The sequence below is a fragment of the Pteronotus mesoamericanus genome, unplaced genomic scaffold, assembly GCF_021234165.1.
Source record: "Pteronotus mesoamericanus isolate MK-2021 breed Mesoamerican mustached bat unplaced genomic scaffold, CSHL_Meso_final contig_347, whole genome shotgun sequence".
Classification (NCBI taxonomy): domain Eukaryota; kingdom Metazoa; phylum Chordata; class Mammalia; order Chiroptera; family Mormoopidae; genus Pteronotus; species Pteronotus mesoamericanus.
Genome location: NW_026555137.1, coordinates 2,378,518 through 2,397,160, shown reverse-complemented (window position 1 = coordinate 2,397,160; position 18,643 = coordinate 2,378,518). Strand labels below are relative to the sequence as shown.

The following is an 18,643-nucleotide window of genomic DNA, read 5'->3' as shown; positions in this document are numbered from 1 at the left end:
GCACACTGAACCTCCGGCCGCCCTGAAATACCAGGGGCGTGACCGCGGAGGCGGGGCGTGAGCGCGTGGTGGTACCGGAGGTCCCGCTCATCTGCACAGGTCCGCCCGACGACAGGCGTTAGTTCTTAGGAAACAATTCCAACAGCGGGGGAGCAGACACTGGGTCTGGTTGTAATGGGTCAGGGGAGCCTAGCAGGAGACAGCCCCCGTCCCTCCCAGCCTCCCCGCGTTCTCCCTGCGTCCGCCAGGCTCCTGGGAAGCCTGCTTTAAGAGCAGGCTTCGAATACTCAGAATTTTCGTGGTTGGAAACACTAATTCTTGCTACTGGTCTCCTGGACGGTCTCCGCTCTTGTCTCCGCGGTGGGCTGCAAGAGCCGACTTCGAGCGCGCGGTGAGGCACAGGCCCAGGTTCGACTCCCTCGGCGGACGTGCTCCTCGTGAGCGGCCGTGTCCTCCACACGGCGCGGCGTTTGCGTCCAGCACCTCGCCAGGTGACCGGGGGAAGAAAAGACCGGGCGACCCCGAGGCCGTGGCAGGCCGCGCGCAGAGAATGGAGCCCGGAGTCGGCTGGGAGACACGCGTGACCGTCTGCCCCGGCGTGACCTTGGAAGGAGAAAAGCCCTCACTCGCTCACAGGAAGCGGCTGCTTCACATTCTTTGAAAAACCAGGGAGGAGCATTTGCGGGGCAGGCTCATAACCAGACTGGCCTTTCTTCCTTCCCACTGGAAGCCGCTCTTCTGATAAATGGGCTTTTTTATTGCAGCCTTCGATTAAGCAAGATGGAATTTTGTTTAAGCTTATAAAAACAAAATTGGATAAAAACCTTGAGTCTCTTGTGTTTTAAAAAATAAGAAATACTTTTTTCCTGACTATATAGAGAGTTCATTTATCTTCCTTTATAAAAATGAATGAATAATTGTCCCAAATAAAACATATCCTTTTAGATTTTGGAATGTAGTTTAAAAAAGAAAAAACTTGGGTCATTTTCTTTAGTGTTTAAAGACTGACCTGAATAAATGCTTTTAAGCAATGTTTCCAACAAAGCCCCTTCCGAGATCTGTTTTAACTGAACGTTAAATTCTTTCAGTAAACACTCCAGAGGGCAGTCCCTGATGGGGCCCTTGAATGGCTTCTAACACCTGTTCTAAAACGGCCGCTTTAAAAAACAGCCATGACGGGGACACGGAGAGCGTCCAGAGTGAACGTGCCAACGGCGACTCAGCCGCAGCATCGCTGGGCTTTTGTTCTCGGGGCGGCCTAGCCGCTCCTGACACCATCAGCTCATGGCTCCGCCTCCGAGGGGCTTCGAAGCGTCACAGGGAATCGGCGGGAGAGGAGGCCAATCTCTGAGCCGCGCTCCAATGATGTCCGTGGACCCTCTGTCCCGGAGAAGGGGAGACGCGGCAACTTCCTTGCAAGACTACAGTACGCGAGCTGGGGGGCAGGGGGAGGGACATGGGACCTTCACTACGGAGGAACCCAACAAGCACGACCTCCGCCAGGGGTCGAGGTCAACATCAACAGTCACACACCGCGCGGACACCGTGAGCCCTTCGGGTGATACGGTGAGTGTGGCACTTTCCTCGGGGACCTTCCCCCCCGAAACCCGCCATCCCAGGGCGACCGTGAAAAACCTATCAGACAAATGACGACAGAGGGGTCCCCACCATCGAGCCGACCGGCACCCCTCAACCCTGTCAAGGCCAACAAACAAGGCAAGTCCGAACCACTATTGCAGCTGGGGGTCGAAGGAGACACGACACCCAAGGGACCTGTGGTCTCCTGGACGGGATCCTAGGACAGGAAAAGGGCCGTGGGGGCAACTGAGGAAATGTGAACGCAGCGTGGACCATCAATACTGATTCGTGACTTGTGACGAATGGACGGACCACACGAGCAGGAGACGGTGGAGCGGGGACAGCGCGGGCAGGGACACAGGGGAACTCTCTGCACCGTCTTCACGGCCTGCCTGTGCGTCTGAAACTTCTAAAATGGAAAGCCAATTCCTTTTAAAATAAATCAGAGATGATACAAACAATGTAGATAATTACTCATTGAGGAAAAAAGATTAGCAGGTTTTGGTTTCCTTCCTTTTTTTTTTTTAAGTTGGGACAGTTTATCAGGGACTCCGGTGAGGCCGCGGAAGACGGTGCAGGTCCCCTGTAGCTCCCGCTGCCACCACGCACGTCACTGAGCGAAGGCGCGGGACCCGGGTACTTTCTGGAAAACATGGCTGCGGTGTCCACACCAAGCGCTTTTCAACTGAGCAAAAAACCCAATTTTGTCCTTGATTCAATGACTTAGGAAAGGCATTGCTGTGTTGCAGGACACTTCAACTTATCTTTGAGAATTTGCAAGGAATTCCGTAAATTATTCAGGTTTGCTTAGTAGAGGCGTAAGATTAAGGCAATTAGTGGGTCAACGGTTTCAGCTTTTCACGGGGAGTTCTGATAAGTTTTGACATCGTGATCCGTTCACGCTCTGCCAGGCTAGTCTGGAGCAACCGGTCAGGTCGCGAGGGCCAGTTACAGACACTCTTAGTTCACACAGAGTGGACGGCGTGAAGCACCAACGCTGGGAAACCGTATGCTCCATAGATACTTGCAACGTACAACCGGTACCTGATTTAAGGGCACAGAAGACCTGGCTGCACACTTACAAATCGATGGGCAACGTATACCCACGAGATCCACGAGTCCGCTCCAAATGGAAAATAACTTCTCGACAGTAGCAAGAGTTGTCATTCCTGCGCATAACCGTTTACCGCACCGACGGCAGGGTCCCGAAGGGCCCCCCGGGAAGCGTGGATGCAAGACGGGCTCCTCGTCGCGTCGGAGGCCTAAGCGCGGTTTCCACTTGTGTTTTCTTCCAAAGTGTCGAAGTCCGGCTGGAAGGTGGGTGTCATGTGACATAACGACACGACCTCGCGCAGCAGCCCGACGTCCTCTGAGGTCTCTTTGGCTTCTTTCCCTTCTTTCTCCCACGGAACAGACGGGGATGGGTGTCGCCCGGGGCTGGGCGCGAGCAGATCGTCTGAGGTCTGGCTTAGTGTTTGCCGCGAGTCCCTCCGGCCTCTTCCAGGCGGGGGCGCGCTGGGGGCCGCCCGCGGGGAGCCCTGCTCGGGGCCGGGGGCCGCCTGTCCCGCCCCCAGGCGCCTGCTCTCCGAGGCCGCGCGCAGAGGCGTGTCCCGGGTCTCCTCCTCCGTCAGGATGGACAGCGGCTCAGCGGCGCCGCAGCCACCGCTGGAGGAGAAGACGCGCTTCCGGGGCGACGGAGGGAGGTGCTTGCCGTGGAGGGCGCTGTCGTCCTGCCCCAGGTGCCACTCGGCCTGGTCCCCGGACCCCCTGTCCAGCAGGGCCAGGTTATTCTCGCTCGGGGTGTTGGATTTATTCTGGAAGAGGAAACAGCGCGTTCAGAAAAGTTACATAAAATTACAGCACGACTTTAGTAATTACTTTTTTCCACCTTGAAGGCAACAGGAACATCTTCAAGGTGGGGCGGGAAGTTTCTTCCCGAGCAGCTACGGCCTCGACGCTTGATCCACACGCCCCCAGTGGCCGCTGTACCAGGAATGCGGTGCGAGGCCGTGGCGACTGGGACGGGTAGACTGGCCGGGAGGGTGCTGGCGGGGCCCCGGGCAGCCGGAGTCCCCCTGCACCGTCCGCCGCGCTGTGGTGAAGCCGCGCTGGGGCTCAGTGGGGGGGCCTCAAAAATTAAACATGGAGCTGCCTTTGACCCAGACACCGCACTTCTGGGCATTGATCCGAAGGAAATGAAATCGCTATTTGAAGATGCAGCTGCGCCCCCGCGGTCCCTGCGGCAGATTTGCGAGCGAGGCCGTGGAAACAGCCTGCCTGTCCCCGCTGGGGGCGTGGACAGAGAAAGGGTGGCACAGAAACACGGTGGACTATTACTCAGCCTTACAAAGAGGAAAATTCTGCCGCTGGGGACAACGTGGGTAAACCTGGGGGAGGTGGAATAAGCCAGACGTGGGGGCCCAGCGCGGCTCGGTCTCGTCTGCAGGTGGCGTAGAGGCGGCTTCTGGGGGGCGGGGGCGGGGCAGGGGAAACGGGACATGCCAACCTGAGGGCACAAAGTGTCCGTCAAGCACCTGAACCGCTTCTGGAGACCTGGCGGTCAGCACAGCGACAGCGGTCGGCAACGCTTCACCTGAAATTTACTATAAGGGTAAATCTCAACTGCTCTAACCTCAAAAAAACAAAGCGCACAAAAAAGGGGGAAGGAGATGGTAACTATGTTAGGTGACGGATATGCTAATTAGTTTGCTTGTGGTCACCATTTCACAAGGCCAAATGTACCCAGTTCCATGCTGTAAATATATACAGTTTTCATTTGTTCCTTAGCCTTCCTTAAAGCTAGAAATAAAGTAAAATAAAAAGGATTTGCAAAAAAAATCCCACAAAATACAAATAGGCAAGTAGAGTATACAATCAGTGCCAAGTTCTGGAATTACTGACAATCACAGTTCTACCTTTACTGGTTTTAAAGCTTTCAGTTCCATTTGTTTAAAGCACTGTCCATTTTTGCAGTGCATTTATTAAATTTTTTTAAAGATCAAGGCAATAGGGGAAAAAAAGCAGGGACATTTCACGTCTAAAACATTCCCCAGAGAAGATGTCGATAAAATTAGATTGTCAGAAAATGCTGCTGCTCAGCAAAAGGGTTTCGATCGATGGCAATCACCAGCAGCACTGGGTAAATTAGAGGGGAAACCCTGGAATTTTGTCACTCAAAATGCTTCATAAGGACGAAACTTTGTCATGTTGTTGGAGCCTCGCCGCCGGCTCGGACAAGCGGGCGGGGTGCACTCACCACGGCCGCACTGTCCAGGGCGTCAGCGGAGCGGAAGAAGTCCAGGCTCCGCGCGGCGGCCAGCGTCCCACGGTCCGAGCTGTGCGTGCTCAGCGTGTCCAGGATCTCCCCGAGCAGGTCCATCTCCCCCGAGCAGGCGGTCGCCTCCGCAGAGTCGTCGCTGTCAGAGAAATCGGCCGGCGCGTCCTCGCCGTCCTCCGAGGACAACCTGAGAAACGCAGATGTGCTGTGGGGTGTGTGACCACAACGGTCCCGCATCCGATGGAGCATGGGGCCAACGAACAAGAGCTCTGGTGACAGGCTCAGGGCCCAGTGCTTTCTAGGGGCGCCCCCACCCTCCGATACTGGAAACTGGGGGACCCGTCTGTGCTGGGGCCAGGCAGGCGCCATCAGGAAGCAGGGCGGGGGGTTCCTGCGGCCTCAGCTGCAGGACCTGGGACACAGGAGATGGGACACTTGGAATATTAGCTCTTGTCACTATTTTTACCTGGTGGTCCATGCATGAATTCATTCACTTATCCTAGAGAACGATGCTTATATATTCACTCCCTTATAGATTGATATACTTAATAAAGAAGCAGGGGGTTTACTTGCCATCCCCATATATCTTAAAGTTGTTGACAAGCTCAACATACACAATGATTAATTCCCTCGCTTGAGAATACAGCTCCTTGTCCGCACTTTGCACTACGCTTTCCTCTCCTGAGAGCACCGGGAGCTTCAGTCCCTCCCCACCCCCGGCTCAGTTCATCTCCACGGCTCATCCACCGCGAGACCCCCACGGGCAGGGACCCCGGGCGGGGGGGTGGGGGAGGGAGGTCGGGGCAAGGGGCGCGCCCTGCGACGGCCTGTGTCGCGCAGAACTTGCGTGCCAGGCCGCGCGGCGCCAGGCCACCCCGAAGCCAGGACTGACTTGCTGGCTCGGTCCGCGTCGCTGTCCTCATCCTGCCCGGGGCCGTCGGGGCTCCTGCGAGACCTCCTGGAGCGCGCCTGCGGGAGCAAGGACGGCGGGTTGGTGGCGGTGGCACGTCCGCCTCTTCCATGACATTGAAAGGAAGACCTCTGAGAGCAGTGTGCACTCAGGGGTGTGAGCGTTACCCCCTAACTCGGGGATCTGGGCAGGAAGGAGGGAAGGAATCGGGGCTATTGCCTGTATTTTATATCTTGCTGGTTCTCTCAGTGGCCAGTGAGCCAAGCAAAATAAGGAAGGCATCATTTTACCCCTTAATATAAAATTATTCTTTAAGGGAGGCAGAAGGCCCAAGCCAGGAGACTACCAGACTCCGCGTCGGTTTGGCCGCAAGGAGCCAGGGAAACGTCTCCTTCCCTTTCCCTGGACGAGACAGTGACCGCCCGCTGTCGCCCCCGCAGTTCCCGCTTCGGTCACTAGATGGCAGACAGACCCTGGCCAGGCAGGCGCTGGGCAAATGTAAATGTCTCAGGGGCCGGGGGCTGGGGTACAGGACACCGGCAGGGGAACGCGCAAAGGTAGTGCTGAAACTTCATAAAATGCAGATGCTGAAGATGCTGATCATGTGCGACGTTTCGAAAGCGGGTGCTCTCTGCGCTGCCACCCCCACCCGAGCTGGAGCGGCCGGGGGCCCAGGCGTTACCTGGCCAACCCCAACGGCTCCGCGGCAAGGCCCTGAGCACGAGCAGTTTTGAGGCCGAGGACCGAGAAAAAGTATGTGCATGAAATAACACGAGAATAAATTCAGAAGCTCTGCTCTGCAGAATTGTAACGGCAATACCTCAGAACCGCCTGCGGTCGCAACCTGAAAAGGGCTTTGAAAGCCCGTGGCCGTTTTCCGAGGCGGAGCCCGGAGCACAGGGGCAGGCAACGTACTTCCACAGCCCGGTGTCAGCACGCGTGCCAGACGCGTTTTGGGCTCTATTTCATTACAGATCTATCCGATGATGAATTTGGGCGAACATTTTCCCCCATTTTACAAATCAGGGACCGCACGCTCTGTGGAGGAAGGCGTCTTGGGCCAGACCAGCCGGTTCTGACGGGGCACGGCGCTGGGCAGGTGTCACGCACTCTTGTCATCGTCACACGAGATGAGCACGTCCCTGGGGGCTCCAGCGAAATCGGTGTCTCAGAGCCACCCCGGGACAGACCTTTGCCGAGTGGCAAGTCTTCACCTCGTTCTTAAAGCAGGTGGCGGCCACACCATGACCCAGAGGGACAGTGCAGGCAGACGGCAGGACGAGGGGACAAGAGAAGGGCCCACTTTTCCAAAGACACTGGAAACTGAAGCGCCCGTCAGTCACCGGGAGGGCTCAGGAGACAGGCCCAGGGAGACCTTGACGTGGCCCAGGACCATGCAAGGCCCGGCGGCCCCTCCTCCCAGGGCACGGGGCCGTCTGCCTCCCGAGCCTCCCTCGCGGCCCGCCCCGCCGCCCAGGTGTCCCCGCCGCCCGCCCCGGCGTTTCCTTGTCGGCCCATTCCTGTCTTACCGAGGCCTTGACACCGAGAATCGTATCTTTTCATTCCTTTTGCTTCTAACTCCGCTCCCATGCAGAAAGCCAAAACAGCCCAAGAATGTCAGCCCCCGCCCCAGCAATGATAAAAGACTCAACCGTCCAAGACACACAACCACCACTTCTCTCGAGCGCACGAGGGAGCCGAATCCCGCGGCACCGGGCCCCTCCAGAGTCAGCCCCAATTAACAGAGTCAGAGCCCACGATGTCCGCCCCCGGTACGTAACTAAGAGTAAAATATCGAACCCAGAAAATAATGCTAGCTGCATTTTATTTTTCAGATTACCCCATCAACATACAGGGGCCGGCAGAAGGAACGCCATCGAGCGCGGTTGGTGGCGTACGTGAATGTCGCGCACGAGTGGGAGAGCAACTTGAACATTTCACCCACCATGTCGTGGTGAGCTTGAGTGTGGAATGCTTCTGCTACAGAATGACACGCTTATGACTTTGTGATGCAAGAATGTTACATCATAAAAAAGGGGCGTTATTTGTGCCGGACCCTGTAAAACCACCCTAAATGTGAGTGTGTGCGGAGAGCGTCTTAAATAGTTTCTGTATTGAATACAGCAAGAAATCTGAACAGAAATTGCAATTGGATTTTGGTTGCAAAAGTGTTATCTTACAAATGTTAAAGACATTCATAAAGGCAAAGAGGAAATAGGCTTGTGAGTCAGTATGGTAAAAACAAAACAAAACACCCAAAACCATAAATTGGTACGGGGGCGCAGGTTAACTTCAAATATTTATACTCGTCTAATACTTTATGTTCTGTATCGGGAACTACAGCGATGCGCGGGAGGCGCCAGTCCGGTGCCGGCTGTGACAAGGCTCTGCGACGCTCTGTGTGTCTGTTGATCCTCCTGGCAACTGCTCTGTCTTGCGGGACCAAGAGGCGGCAGCGGCGACTTTACAAAGAAAAGGCTGGCTTTTCTCTTATCCACACTAACGCTGCTCTGACCAGCCTTAAAAGCAGCTCCACACACAAAACATGAAGAGACGCCACCATTTTGTTACCCCAGGTTGTCTGGGAGAAGAATAAGAATTTGTCTATAAAAACTGGGTACTTTTGGAAGAGAGACCTGTTTTTAATTTCACACACACAGAAAGCCCCTAAAATAATTCAAGAGGTAACCAGGGAAAAGTCTCACGAGGTGAAAACAAAACAGAAAATGCTGAGGAAAAGCACTAGCGACGTGATTACTGATGTAAAGTCTAAAATGGGAACATCCCCTGTATTTACTAAATGGAAAAACCGAGTGCCTTTGTTTTTGTTTCAAGACTTTGTAACAAATGACAGGGCTGTTTGTGGTAATAAATTTGAAGAGTAAAATTGTAACATTGAAAAGGTACATTTGACCCAAAAATATCTCATAATATATACTGAACATGTTTCCCTAAGTAAGGCTGTCTTCCATTACACCTTTTTAATGTGCTGAATATTATTCAGCTGAACTAAACATTTTAACATTGAAGCGCCGGCCACGTCCTGAAAGGAGGAGTTGGTTTTGAATTATTTCTTTGAAAGAATAATGTTCTCGAACAATTTCATGACGGTGTAAGTGCCTCACTGTGCACACCATTGTGTTTCTGAAAAAGACCGGTCTGAAAGGTAAACCATTATGAATTTTGTCTTGTGTGACGATCTTTTTTCAAGGATGGAAGTAGCATATAGTGTCCGCTAGAGGGCACCCTTGTACTCCAGAACGGAATTTGGGGGGCGGGGGACGCAGGGCACAGACTGAACTTATAATTGTAATTGCCATGTTGGAAATCAATATTATTTCAACAAAAAAAAAGAAAAAAGAACTTCCTTTAAAATTATCAGTATGGTATCCATAATTTTGAAACTGGGCTTAAGAGATCAATTTTAAAAATCTGTGACATTAGTATAAATTAGACTAAATACATCCTATGGAAAAGAGCGACTCTGGGACAGAGACTGAGACAATGTGTTTCCATTTAGGCAGTATTTTTTGTGGGCATCTTTAAATGGAAACATATTCACTTAAGACATTAAAAAATATTTATCACTTAAAACTTTCTAATAGATTTCCTTAGCACTTCAATTGGGTATTTTAGCTTGATCATAGTAACAGTATTCTCAATACTGAGTCGAATTAAATAAAGCACTAAGAAATTAAAAAGTGGGTTTGTTTGCTTATCATGATTTGGTTAAAATTACTTTTATTATTTTGCAAGATCTATTCTTTCGAACGATCTGGGCCGCCTCCCGCAAACACACGCCCCTCCCCCGACTCACTGTGCCCTTTCTCACTGTGATTTACCGTCCCTTTTTCTTGGGCGGAAGGAGTGACTGGCTACTCCCGTCCGCAAACCAATGACTATGCCGTTTCTTTCTTGGCTGATAAAGCAAAGATCTTCAATGGACTGTATCTGCCCAAAGAGCCAAGCGTGCCATTTTCTGAAGTCTATTATGCTGCCTGAGCAAGAAACACCATCTTTAGTTACACTTATTTTATCCCCAGAGCCCACTGATTTCCAGCAAAGGAAAGCGTGTCCTAAGCACAGTGCGCAGTCCACACCTGGCGGGGCGGGGCCGCGCCCCGTTTTATGCTTTGGAGCCAGATAATTTAGAGAATCCAAGTTTTTGTCTTTTCCCATAAGTTTCACAGGAAGTTCATCTGTAGCATTTTAAAACATGAAACTCATCTGATTGCTTGTATTTTTAAAAACATGCTCACGCACTGGGACTTCTTGTCAGCCTCCGTCCAACCAGAGTGTGGCTTTGAGATGCCTGACCTGCAGGTCTTCACCTGCTAAAAAGGATGCATAACTTCTAAGTACATTCTTTAAAGATGAAATTATATTACTCATCAAGTATAAAGTGAGCTTGTTGCTGTTGCGCTCGAGTCCACCAATCCATTGGGATGATTTATAAACCAATAAATACACGGGACGCAAGAAGATAGCAAAGTTTCCTTTGAAGTGTGCACATCACCTTGTATAATGGGTAAAAAATGAAACATCACGTAGGTGATATTTCACAGTGTACACATCTCCCCTATTTCTACATCCAAAGATAACTATTCCTATCTCTAGCACTTAGTCTCTATGTGAACATGCTTAAAAATAGAATAAATGACCATGAGTTCAACAGTCCTTGGTGTTATTCGTAGAAAATATGACTATTCAACATGCTTCTGTTTGGAAATGCGGTATCTCGGTGAAAGTCTTGACTACTTGGAAAAAGAGCCTTTCATTCACATTTTCTATGCGGCTCTGACCTAATTACCTGGATGTGTTGAAAGTAAATCTGAGGGGACTGCGATCTAGGCCGGACGCGAAAGAGTTAAGAGCGCTGCGTGCCAGGGCTTTCCTGGGGCTCAACAACAAAGAGCCTTTGCCCTGCACCACCACTAGATCCGCGGTGTTTTGCTTGCTTAGGGCCATCCATCTGTTAATGTTGACGTGGAATCCAGCTAAGCTCTCGCCGACAGTTCACCAGTCTGGCTGGCTGGGCGTGTGTGCGCGTGTGCGCGCTCGCGTGCGTGTGTGTGTGTGTGTGTGTGTGTGTATGTGTGTGAGAGACATGCAGACACACACATTATTATTAGAATAAGAATGGCTAACGTGATGAAAAATGGGGCAGCATTTTAGATCCACATACACTGGACCTGTTATTTAAAGGAACTTCTGATCCTTCGGAAATGCCACTAGATTTCTACAAATAAATATTCTGAAACGCCATTTCAGATGGCAGACCCGGTCTAAACAGGGCTCATTAAGTCCGCAGCGTTTGCTGGGGAACGCGAAGGACGGGAGGAGGAGGCTGTGCGGTCACGACCGCAGCCGCCCGACAGCTCGTGTTCTCTCCGGGCCCGGCCCTGTTTTCAATAAAGCCCGGGCCGCGCTCCCTGGGGCCCTGTTAGGCGGTGGCGGCTGCGCCACCGGCACCCTCCACAAAGAGGGGAAGGGCCCGGATGGACAAATGGGAAGTCTAATTGGGCGCTCTTCTCGGTCGTACCCTTGACATTTACTTAAGCCTCATCAACAGAACGGGAAATAACCATACTAATTAGCGACCAACACACAAGTTACTGTTTGCTGGGGAGTAGATGGAGGCTCACAATCGATTCCAGAGACGAGCTCGGCCTGGAGCACAGGCTGAAAGCAGCCTGCGGTTTTGCTCTCCGGTCTTTTCAGCAGCGCTCAGACCGGGAAACGTGCTCGTCCCACTTTCAGACACCTTCTCGGAATGTAAATGACCATAATCTCATTTCCACCTTCTGAAAATCAGATGAAAACAGCGCATTCCCCTTGCACCGGGCTAGCTGGAAACCGGAAACGAAGAGCCCTCCGTGTCGCCGTCGAGACCGCGCTCTCCCGTGGGCAGGCCCACGGGCGAGCCCCGGGCGGGGCAGGTCTGCGCCCCACGTTCCGTAGCTTCGCTGACAGCAGGAGGGTGCACTCAAGGGCTCAGAAACCCAGGCGGCTCCTGGCACGAGAACCGTGGGTTTCTCCTCGAATCAACCACTGGGACCTTAAAGTCATTCCCGCTGACGTGGGAACAGACAATTTTGGGGTCCCCATGAGTGCGGTGACCAGAGCACGGCTGAGAGCCGGGGAGGAGCTGCCGCGGGAGGAGGCGGCCAGACGACGGGTCGCTCTGCGAGCCCGGAAGTGCAGGGCGCGCACCTGTGTAAACAAGGCTGCCGGCCGCTTCCCGCGTCGTCTGCAGCTCCTGCCACATCCTAGGGAACGACAGGCCTCGCCCCCATCCTGCCACCAAGGCAGAAAGGGAGGCTTAGGCATGTTGTGTTTTGCTCAACGCTAGGACCGTTCTCACAGTCCAGCCAGGCTGCCAGGGAACTCCACCCCCTTGTCTCGAACGACTCCTCCTGGCTCCACTGAAGGCCAAGGCCAGTTCGCCAGTTCCTGACTCCATCTGTCCTCTGTCCGAACCCCACTGTTCTATTTATTACCTGCAGAGACGTGGGCGCACTTCTGAGCCCCTCCGCTTCTCTGTCGCTAAGTTGGACAAGTAGGGACGATAGTGCCCACTCTGCACAGACGCTTGGGCAATCTAAAGTAATCATGAAATGCACACCCGCCCCGCAATAGCTTCGCCAGGAACAGCCCCTCCTTCTACGTCCCGAGGCTGCTCCCAAGACCTTAGGTCCTATTTCAACCTTACAAAAATCGAGGTTTGGAAAGTAGTAGCGACAACATCCACAGTCACCTGGGTCACCAAACTCAGCAGGTCCCTACGAAGTCTGGCTTTCAGGGAACAGAACCGGCCACGGGACAAGTCTCTTCGGAGAACCCAGGCAGGGGACTGACCCGGCAGAAGACGGGGCAGAGCGTGGAGCCCCCCACCCCGAGCAGCTGGTTCTGGCAGGAGGACCTGGAGCCCTCGAGCTCAGGGAGCTTTCCAGAAGGAAGAGTGCGGTCTACGGCATTTTGGCTGGTAGCCTTTTTAATTTTTTAAAAGCAGTTCCACGGCCACATGAAAGCACAGAGAGCAGCTGGGAAACGAGGCCTGAGCACTTCAGACAGGGCAGAAAAGACCGCGCGAAGGGGAGCGACCTCTGTCTCTAGGGGGCAGTCCGCCCCTGCCAGGTACCCCAGCCCAGGGCTGGGCTCCTGGGACCCTGACTTCGCCTGTGGACCCATGGTCCCTGCCCCACTTCCTGAGGTGGCTGTGCACCTGCTGAACAACCTTTCAAACAGAATCTCGTGCTTTATGATTCATGGTAGTGGGCTCTCCTCTCCTCAGTGGCTGCTAATCAGAGGAAGGGGCCTGAGCTTCTTACTACACTTCCTTCTCTCTGCCTTGGTCTAAATCAAATGAATTGTAATCTTTTATTCTATGGTTTTTTTTATACGGTGTCTATTTTTGGCAAAAGGTAGACTATAAATGAATAAACAGTAGCATCTCCGATGGACTGACTGACATCAAGATTCCGCTCTCCCCAGAAACGCTTACATATCTCATTAAGGATCTTCATGTGCTCAAACCTTACTATTATTACACTTGGAGAGGCAGGTGCAAAAGGACACATCTTCTTCACGTAATAATCTACTCCCCACAGTAAACATAACCTCCAGACCAGCGTCACAATGGCAGGCTGGACGCCTGGAGCTGCAGCCGCAAGCACTTGGCCACTTTAGGACAGTGTTTTAAGGAGCACCGGCACGTACGCAGAGGCTTTCAATATTCATAGCACATAAAATATCTATCTTTGGGAAAAAGTATATATTACTTGGTATTCTATTTTCTACAGATTATTTTAATGGTCAAAGTCCCACGTGTGAATCTCAGATTTCCTGTGTCGGCGACTGCACGTAGAACTGGGCCCCGCTCACGGGACTGAGGGCTCTGTGAGGACATCAGGAGGCCCGTGGGCCTGCTGCCTGGAACCGCTGGTCCCCACCCCTGCCGCCGCCCGGGGGCCCCCCACTCATCTCCCCGACCGTGGCTGGAGGCCTGCCGATACCGTGACAGAACGTTATGGGGCCAAGAGCGTTCCTGCGGGTCCGCGGGGACCACAGAGGGTCAGACACGAGGAGCTTAGTTGGAGACGCGAGGGCGGAAGCTGTACCTGCGTGAGCTTGTGCCCCCCCGGGGTGCCCCGCTCCTCGCTGTGCAGGGTGTACGTGGGGGCGTACGGCGCGCAGCCCGAGCAGGTCCCGCAGCCGTCCTCGCTGTCCTGCACGTGGAGACAGAGACAAGCCCTTACTGTGAAGTCCTGCCCTGACGGTCCCCAAAGTTCTGAAATTCATCAACAAAGAGCCCGACACAGATGGAAGTAACAAAATAACACACCCGGTGTAAGCTTAAGGAGCCTCGTTAGGAAAAGAGGCTTTCCCGCATTTTTCTGTATTATGAACGAACAGTTTCTGAAATAATCTCTATTTTGAATAATTTGAGTAAAACTCCTATGAAGATCATTTATTCTCTATCACTAGAACAAAGGTTTTAAGCAGTATTGTTCTTTTCCAAAGGTAAAATTTCAAAACATAACCACCGATAACATCTGCCAAGATGTAGTGTCATCAAATCAAACACACACATAAATATTCACATACAGGCAATATTCACAGATTCAAATACACACCCTCAAACACAAATGTTTTGAAATTAAAAACCTGCTTAGTTTAGCCCTGGCTGGTGTGGCTCAGCTGGCTGGCATGTCACCCCGTAAGCGGAAGGTCATGAGTTCAATTCCCAGTCAGGGCACATGCCTAGGCGCCTAGGTTGCAGGTTTGGCCCCCGGGTAGTGCATATGAGAGACAACTGATCGATGTTTCTCTCTCACACTGATGTTTCTCTTCCCCTCTCTCCCTCCCTTCCCCTCTCTCTAAAATCAATAAGAATGTCCTCAGCTGAAGATAAAAAAATTAAAACATGCTTAAAGTGTATTGGAAAAGTCCTATAAAACCAAATGATGACATGGCTTCATTCGGCACCAAAAATCATCTTTTTTAAAAAATGTATCCGTTTGAAGTGCGACTTTCCGTAGTGATCAAGGCGATCACCTTGCTGGAAACACGCGCCCTGTTCCGGTGTCTTTGAGGGTCTCGGTCGCTCTGTGATAAGATGCGCAAACGACAAAGAGGCTGCTCGGTGGGTGTGCACAGAGTGGCGGAGAGTTGCCAGAGGCCTCGTATGAAAACCACGTTCCCGGATGTGAGGGCGATCTGGCTGCGACATCTGTCACCCCATTGATCGCCAGGGTTGATTCGGCTGATCTGGCTGGCTAGGCGGGTGTCCCCTTCCTCCCTCACCGATCCATGTGCGTCCCTCCCGAAGCTGCGCGCTCGGTCGAAGAGGACGACCTTCCCAACTAGAGGAGAGGACCGGTCTTCGGTCAAGGGTATACGAGTAGCTGCGCTCCCCTGCTAGAACCTCCAAACAAGCTCTCAAGGTCCATTTGTAGGAGAACGTAGGGTAGTCAAGCTTCCAAGACTCCAGACACATCCAAATGAGGCGCTGCACGTGGCAGTCTGCCTTTCTAAAAAAAAAAAAAAAAAAAAAAAAAAAAAAAAAAGAAAACCACGTTCCCGAACACAGGCCCCGGCCCGTTCCAGGGGCCGCGCAAACGCCCGTCCCCTGGCACCTGGGCAAGGTGAGCCCCCGCCAGCGCGGGGCGCAGGGGCCGCGGGACGAGGACCACCTACCTTGTGCTTCAGTTTGCTCTTCACCTCCTTTATGCCCTGCTTCGCCTGGCTCTTGGCCTGGAGGACGAGAGGACAGTCGTCGAGCTCAGCACGCCTCCCTCCCCGCTTCCACAGTGAGCACACGGGCCCCGCGGGGTGAAAGCTGCTCGCTGTTCACGTCATTTAGAAGAAGAACGAGTCATGCTATGAACCTGTGTTTTCAGGGACACCGGGCCGCTTACTCTTATGCCTAAACTAGTTGGTGAAAACACACTCTCTGCTTACGTACAAATAAGAAACAAAGGCTGACCTTGAGCCTGTTCTGCCTCCTCAGCCGGACAGAAACACGAGCCGGCCGGCGTCCTAACGCACAGTCCTCGTTAGAAACGGTGACTGCATGGGGGAGGGGCGGAGCGCGCGCCTCGGCCGCAGGCCCCGGGCATACTCCTGGACTTTCAATACAGTTTCTATCAGTAGAGCTGTCTTAATGTTACACTTATGTCCTGTACATTTTCTCTGGCAAAAAGGAAATGTCCTCGCCAATGTGCCCACTGTCTTTGGGTTGCACGGGGCCCGACTCCAGCGTGGAGCCCAGCAGGCCCTGCTCTGGTCCCCGCGGGGACACCTGAACCGCAGACACGGGGCTCTCACAGCAGCCTTGGACTTCGCTCCACCACAAAGCCCCACGGGCGGCCAGAGCGAGAGCCCAGAGAAATGGGGCTTTGTTTTCCGTTTCTGCAGCACAGGGCTGGGTGCTGGGGGCCTGGCCCACGTTGTCTCGTTCAGCCACCGCAACGACTCTATGAAGTTGCTGCTATTGCTCTGCCACCTACACGCAAGGAAAGGGACTCAAACCCAGTCGAGTGACATCCTAAATCCAACTTCTTCCCTTCTCAAAAGAGAGGGACCAACTATGGTTTTTAAAAATATGTTCACGGGCTCTCAGCCTCACGGAAGAAGAGGGTCACGAGTCTCGCTCCAGAGGCCTGGGAGCTCGGGCTGGGCAGGCTCGGGGCTTCCAGCCCAAAAGCCCGCTGCTCCCCCAGACCACCCTGCTTTCCCAGGGCGCTGCGTGGAAGAGTAAGTACGTCTCCCCAGGCTCATGGCAGGGAAGGCCCTCGCTTCTTTCTTGTTAAAAAAGGGGACGCCACGCCCAAAATGGAGCCACTTGTGCTAAGCCCATGTCACCACGATGTCCTCCCTCACCTAATTGTAGGTCCGTTCTGTCTTGGGAATGTGGCCTTATATCAGTCAATCTGGAGCGTCCTGGTCAGCGGTAGCGAGGGATTGGCTGAGAGCCCCTCCCTGTCCCCTTCTGTCTACGAAATCCTTCCATTTTGCACAGCTTCCTAGAGATCCTGTCTATGGGCTAGAAGGGATGCTGCCTGATGCACGCGTTGTTTTGAAAAAATTCAATGTGGTCTTTAACTCTACTCAGCTGAATTTTCTTTTCCAATGCCAGCAACATCTCTGGTGCCCAGCAGAGTATTTGGCATGGAGCGGCTGCTCAAGAAATGTCTGCAACTGAACTCAACAATTACTTCCTTATTGTAAATGAGGCAAAATTAAAACATAATAAACGTGGTGAAAGATAACATAAAAGGCCAGATAACACTCATATATCACCATGGTTCTTTAGAATTAATAAAGCATTTTCCATTCAGTATTTTATTGGTCTAGCCACCGGATCAATTTAAAGGGCCCTATGTTAATTCCTACATACCAGTTAGGTAAAAATGAGTAATTACCAAAAAAAAAAAATATATATATATATATATATTCATTCCTTTTCCCCATCCCCTTGAGGGTTTACCCATTTGGACTGTATTCCAGTTTCGTAAATACCCTCTATCCTTTTGGGATCCACCTCACTCCCGCCCAAGTTTCTCGATGCTCCTTGCGTATCGGTGATGGCTCTGTTAGGTCAAGGGCTGGCTCTTTTAAATGTCTGCTGCCTCACTTCCTGCACTGGCCTCCTTCAGACTCTCTGGAAGACGGGGTTCAGTCTCTCCATCCTTTTCAAGTTACCAAGCGGACGCTCACCGCTACATAAGTATCCCCTACCAAAAAGTGCCCCGCACATGGCTTTGGCTAATCATTTAACATGCAAAGACTTAACAAAGAAAGCTGACTCTGAAAATCTGTTGGCCAAATCAAACGTGCATTCACTCTGCCTTCACTGTGAGAGCTGAGAGCGAGGGTGCAGCGGCCCTAGTGCCCCCCACGGTCCCCAATGGCAGAGGAACCAGACTCACAGGAAGCAGGAGGGAAAGTTCTCAGTCAGCGACAAAATCGATTGCAATTTCTACTGTTCAAAATAAAACACTCCACTCAGGAGAAGGATGTCAATTGAATAATAAAAGAGGTTTTGAACATGTTTGCTTTATCTCTGGGCTTTCATGGACAATATGAGTGAAACTAAGGAGAAAAAACATGCATTTAGCAAAATAATGCAATAAAACTTCTCTGAGTATGAAGATAAACTTTGGGTGTTCGGTCAAGGAATGCAACAAAAGGCTCCTGACTGAGCAGCTTTCTCAGAATCTCGAATATATGTGAGCAATGTGGTGTGGCATTAGCTTGATTTTTCACATGGCAGCAATGTGCTCTTTCCTTGTGAAAGCTAAAAATTTCTTTAAAAACCTAACCCTAACCTGACTGTCCTTAAAAGACAAATAGAAAACATTCCAGACTTACATGTCTACTACCTAGGAAAATGTAGTAAATTTTTATCAATACAATTTTAAAATATCAAATGAAAACTCACAAACTTATATGCTGTCCGGACAGCGGGAGTTGCTTTGGTCATCGCTGAGTTGAACAGGGCACCTCCTTTCTGAAAAGGAAAAACGGGCACTAATTTCCAAACATTTGGGTCTGATTGTCCTGGAAGTAAAGCATTATGAATAGTGTAGAAAAATAACTTTAGTCCTGAGTTAAACAAAGACCTATAAAAATTATTTAGTGTTTAGTGATTTCAAGCTTTTATATACTACGGTAATTTTAAGCAAAATGTAAATATCCTACTCTATTTTTTTAGTCGGCCTAATACATCGTTTAAAAGTCATTTCCCCTTCGCAGCTTGGGCAGTCCTGGGCAGTGTGACCAGAAATAGGTATATATTTAAAGCTTCATAAAAAAATGCAACTGCGTATCAACTACTTTAATGTTAGGCAATGAAGTCTCAATTTGTGGGAGAG

General features: G+C 51.7%; 1 protein-coding gene across 7 annotated transcripts in view; it reads right to left on the bottom strand.

The window, feature by feature from the left end:
• Nucleotides 1-1,753: 1,753 nt before the first annotated feature.
• The window catches only part of DENND1B (DENN domain containing 1B), a 142,252-nt gene continuing 125,362 nt past the window's right edge, over nt 1,754-18,643 (bottom strand). For 4 of the 7 annotated variants that reach the window (XM_054576553.1, XM_054576558.1, XM_054576560.1 and 1 more), the window contains 6 exons: nt 18,211-18,279; nt 15,465-15,521; nt 13,886-13,993; nt 5,748-5,824; nt 4,835-5,042; nt 1,754-3,392 (listed from right to left, as the gene is read on the bottom strand). In XM_054576553.1, coding sequence (XP_054432528.1) covers nt 2,841-3,392; nt 4,835-5,042; nt 5,748-5,824; nt 13,886-13,993; nt 15,465-15,521; nt 18,211-18,279 — 1,071 coding nt within the window. In that variant the 3' untranslated portion in view covers nt 1,754-2,840. The remainder of the gene's footprint in view (nt 3,393-4,834; nt 5,043-5,747; nt 5,825-13,885; nt 13,994-15,464; nt 15,522-18,210; nt 18,280-18,643) is intronic. The other 3 variants (XM_054576554.1, XM_054576556.1, XM_054576555.1) reach the window with 2 other exon arrangements.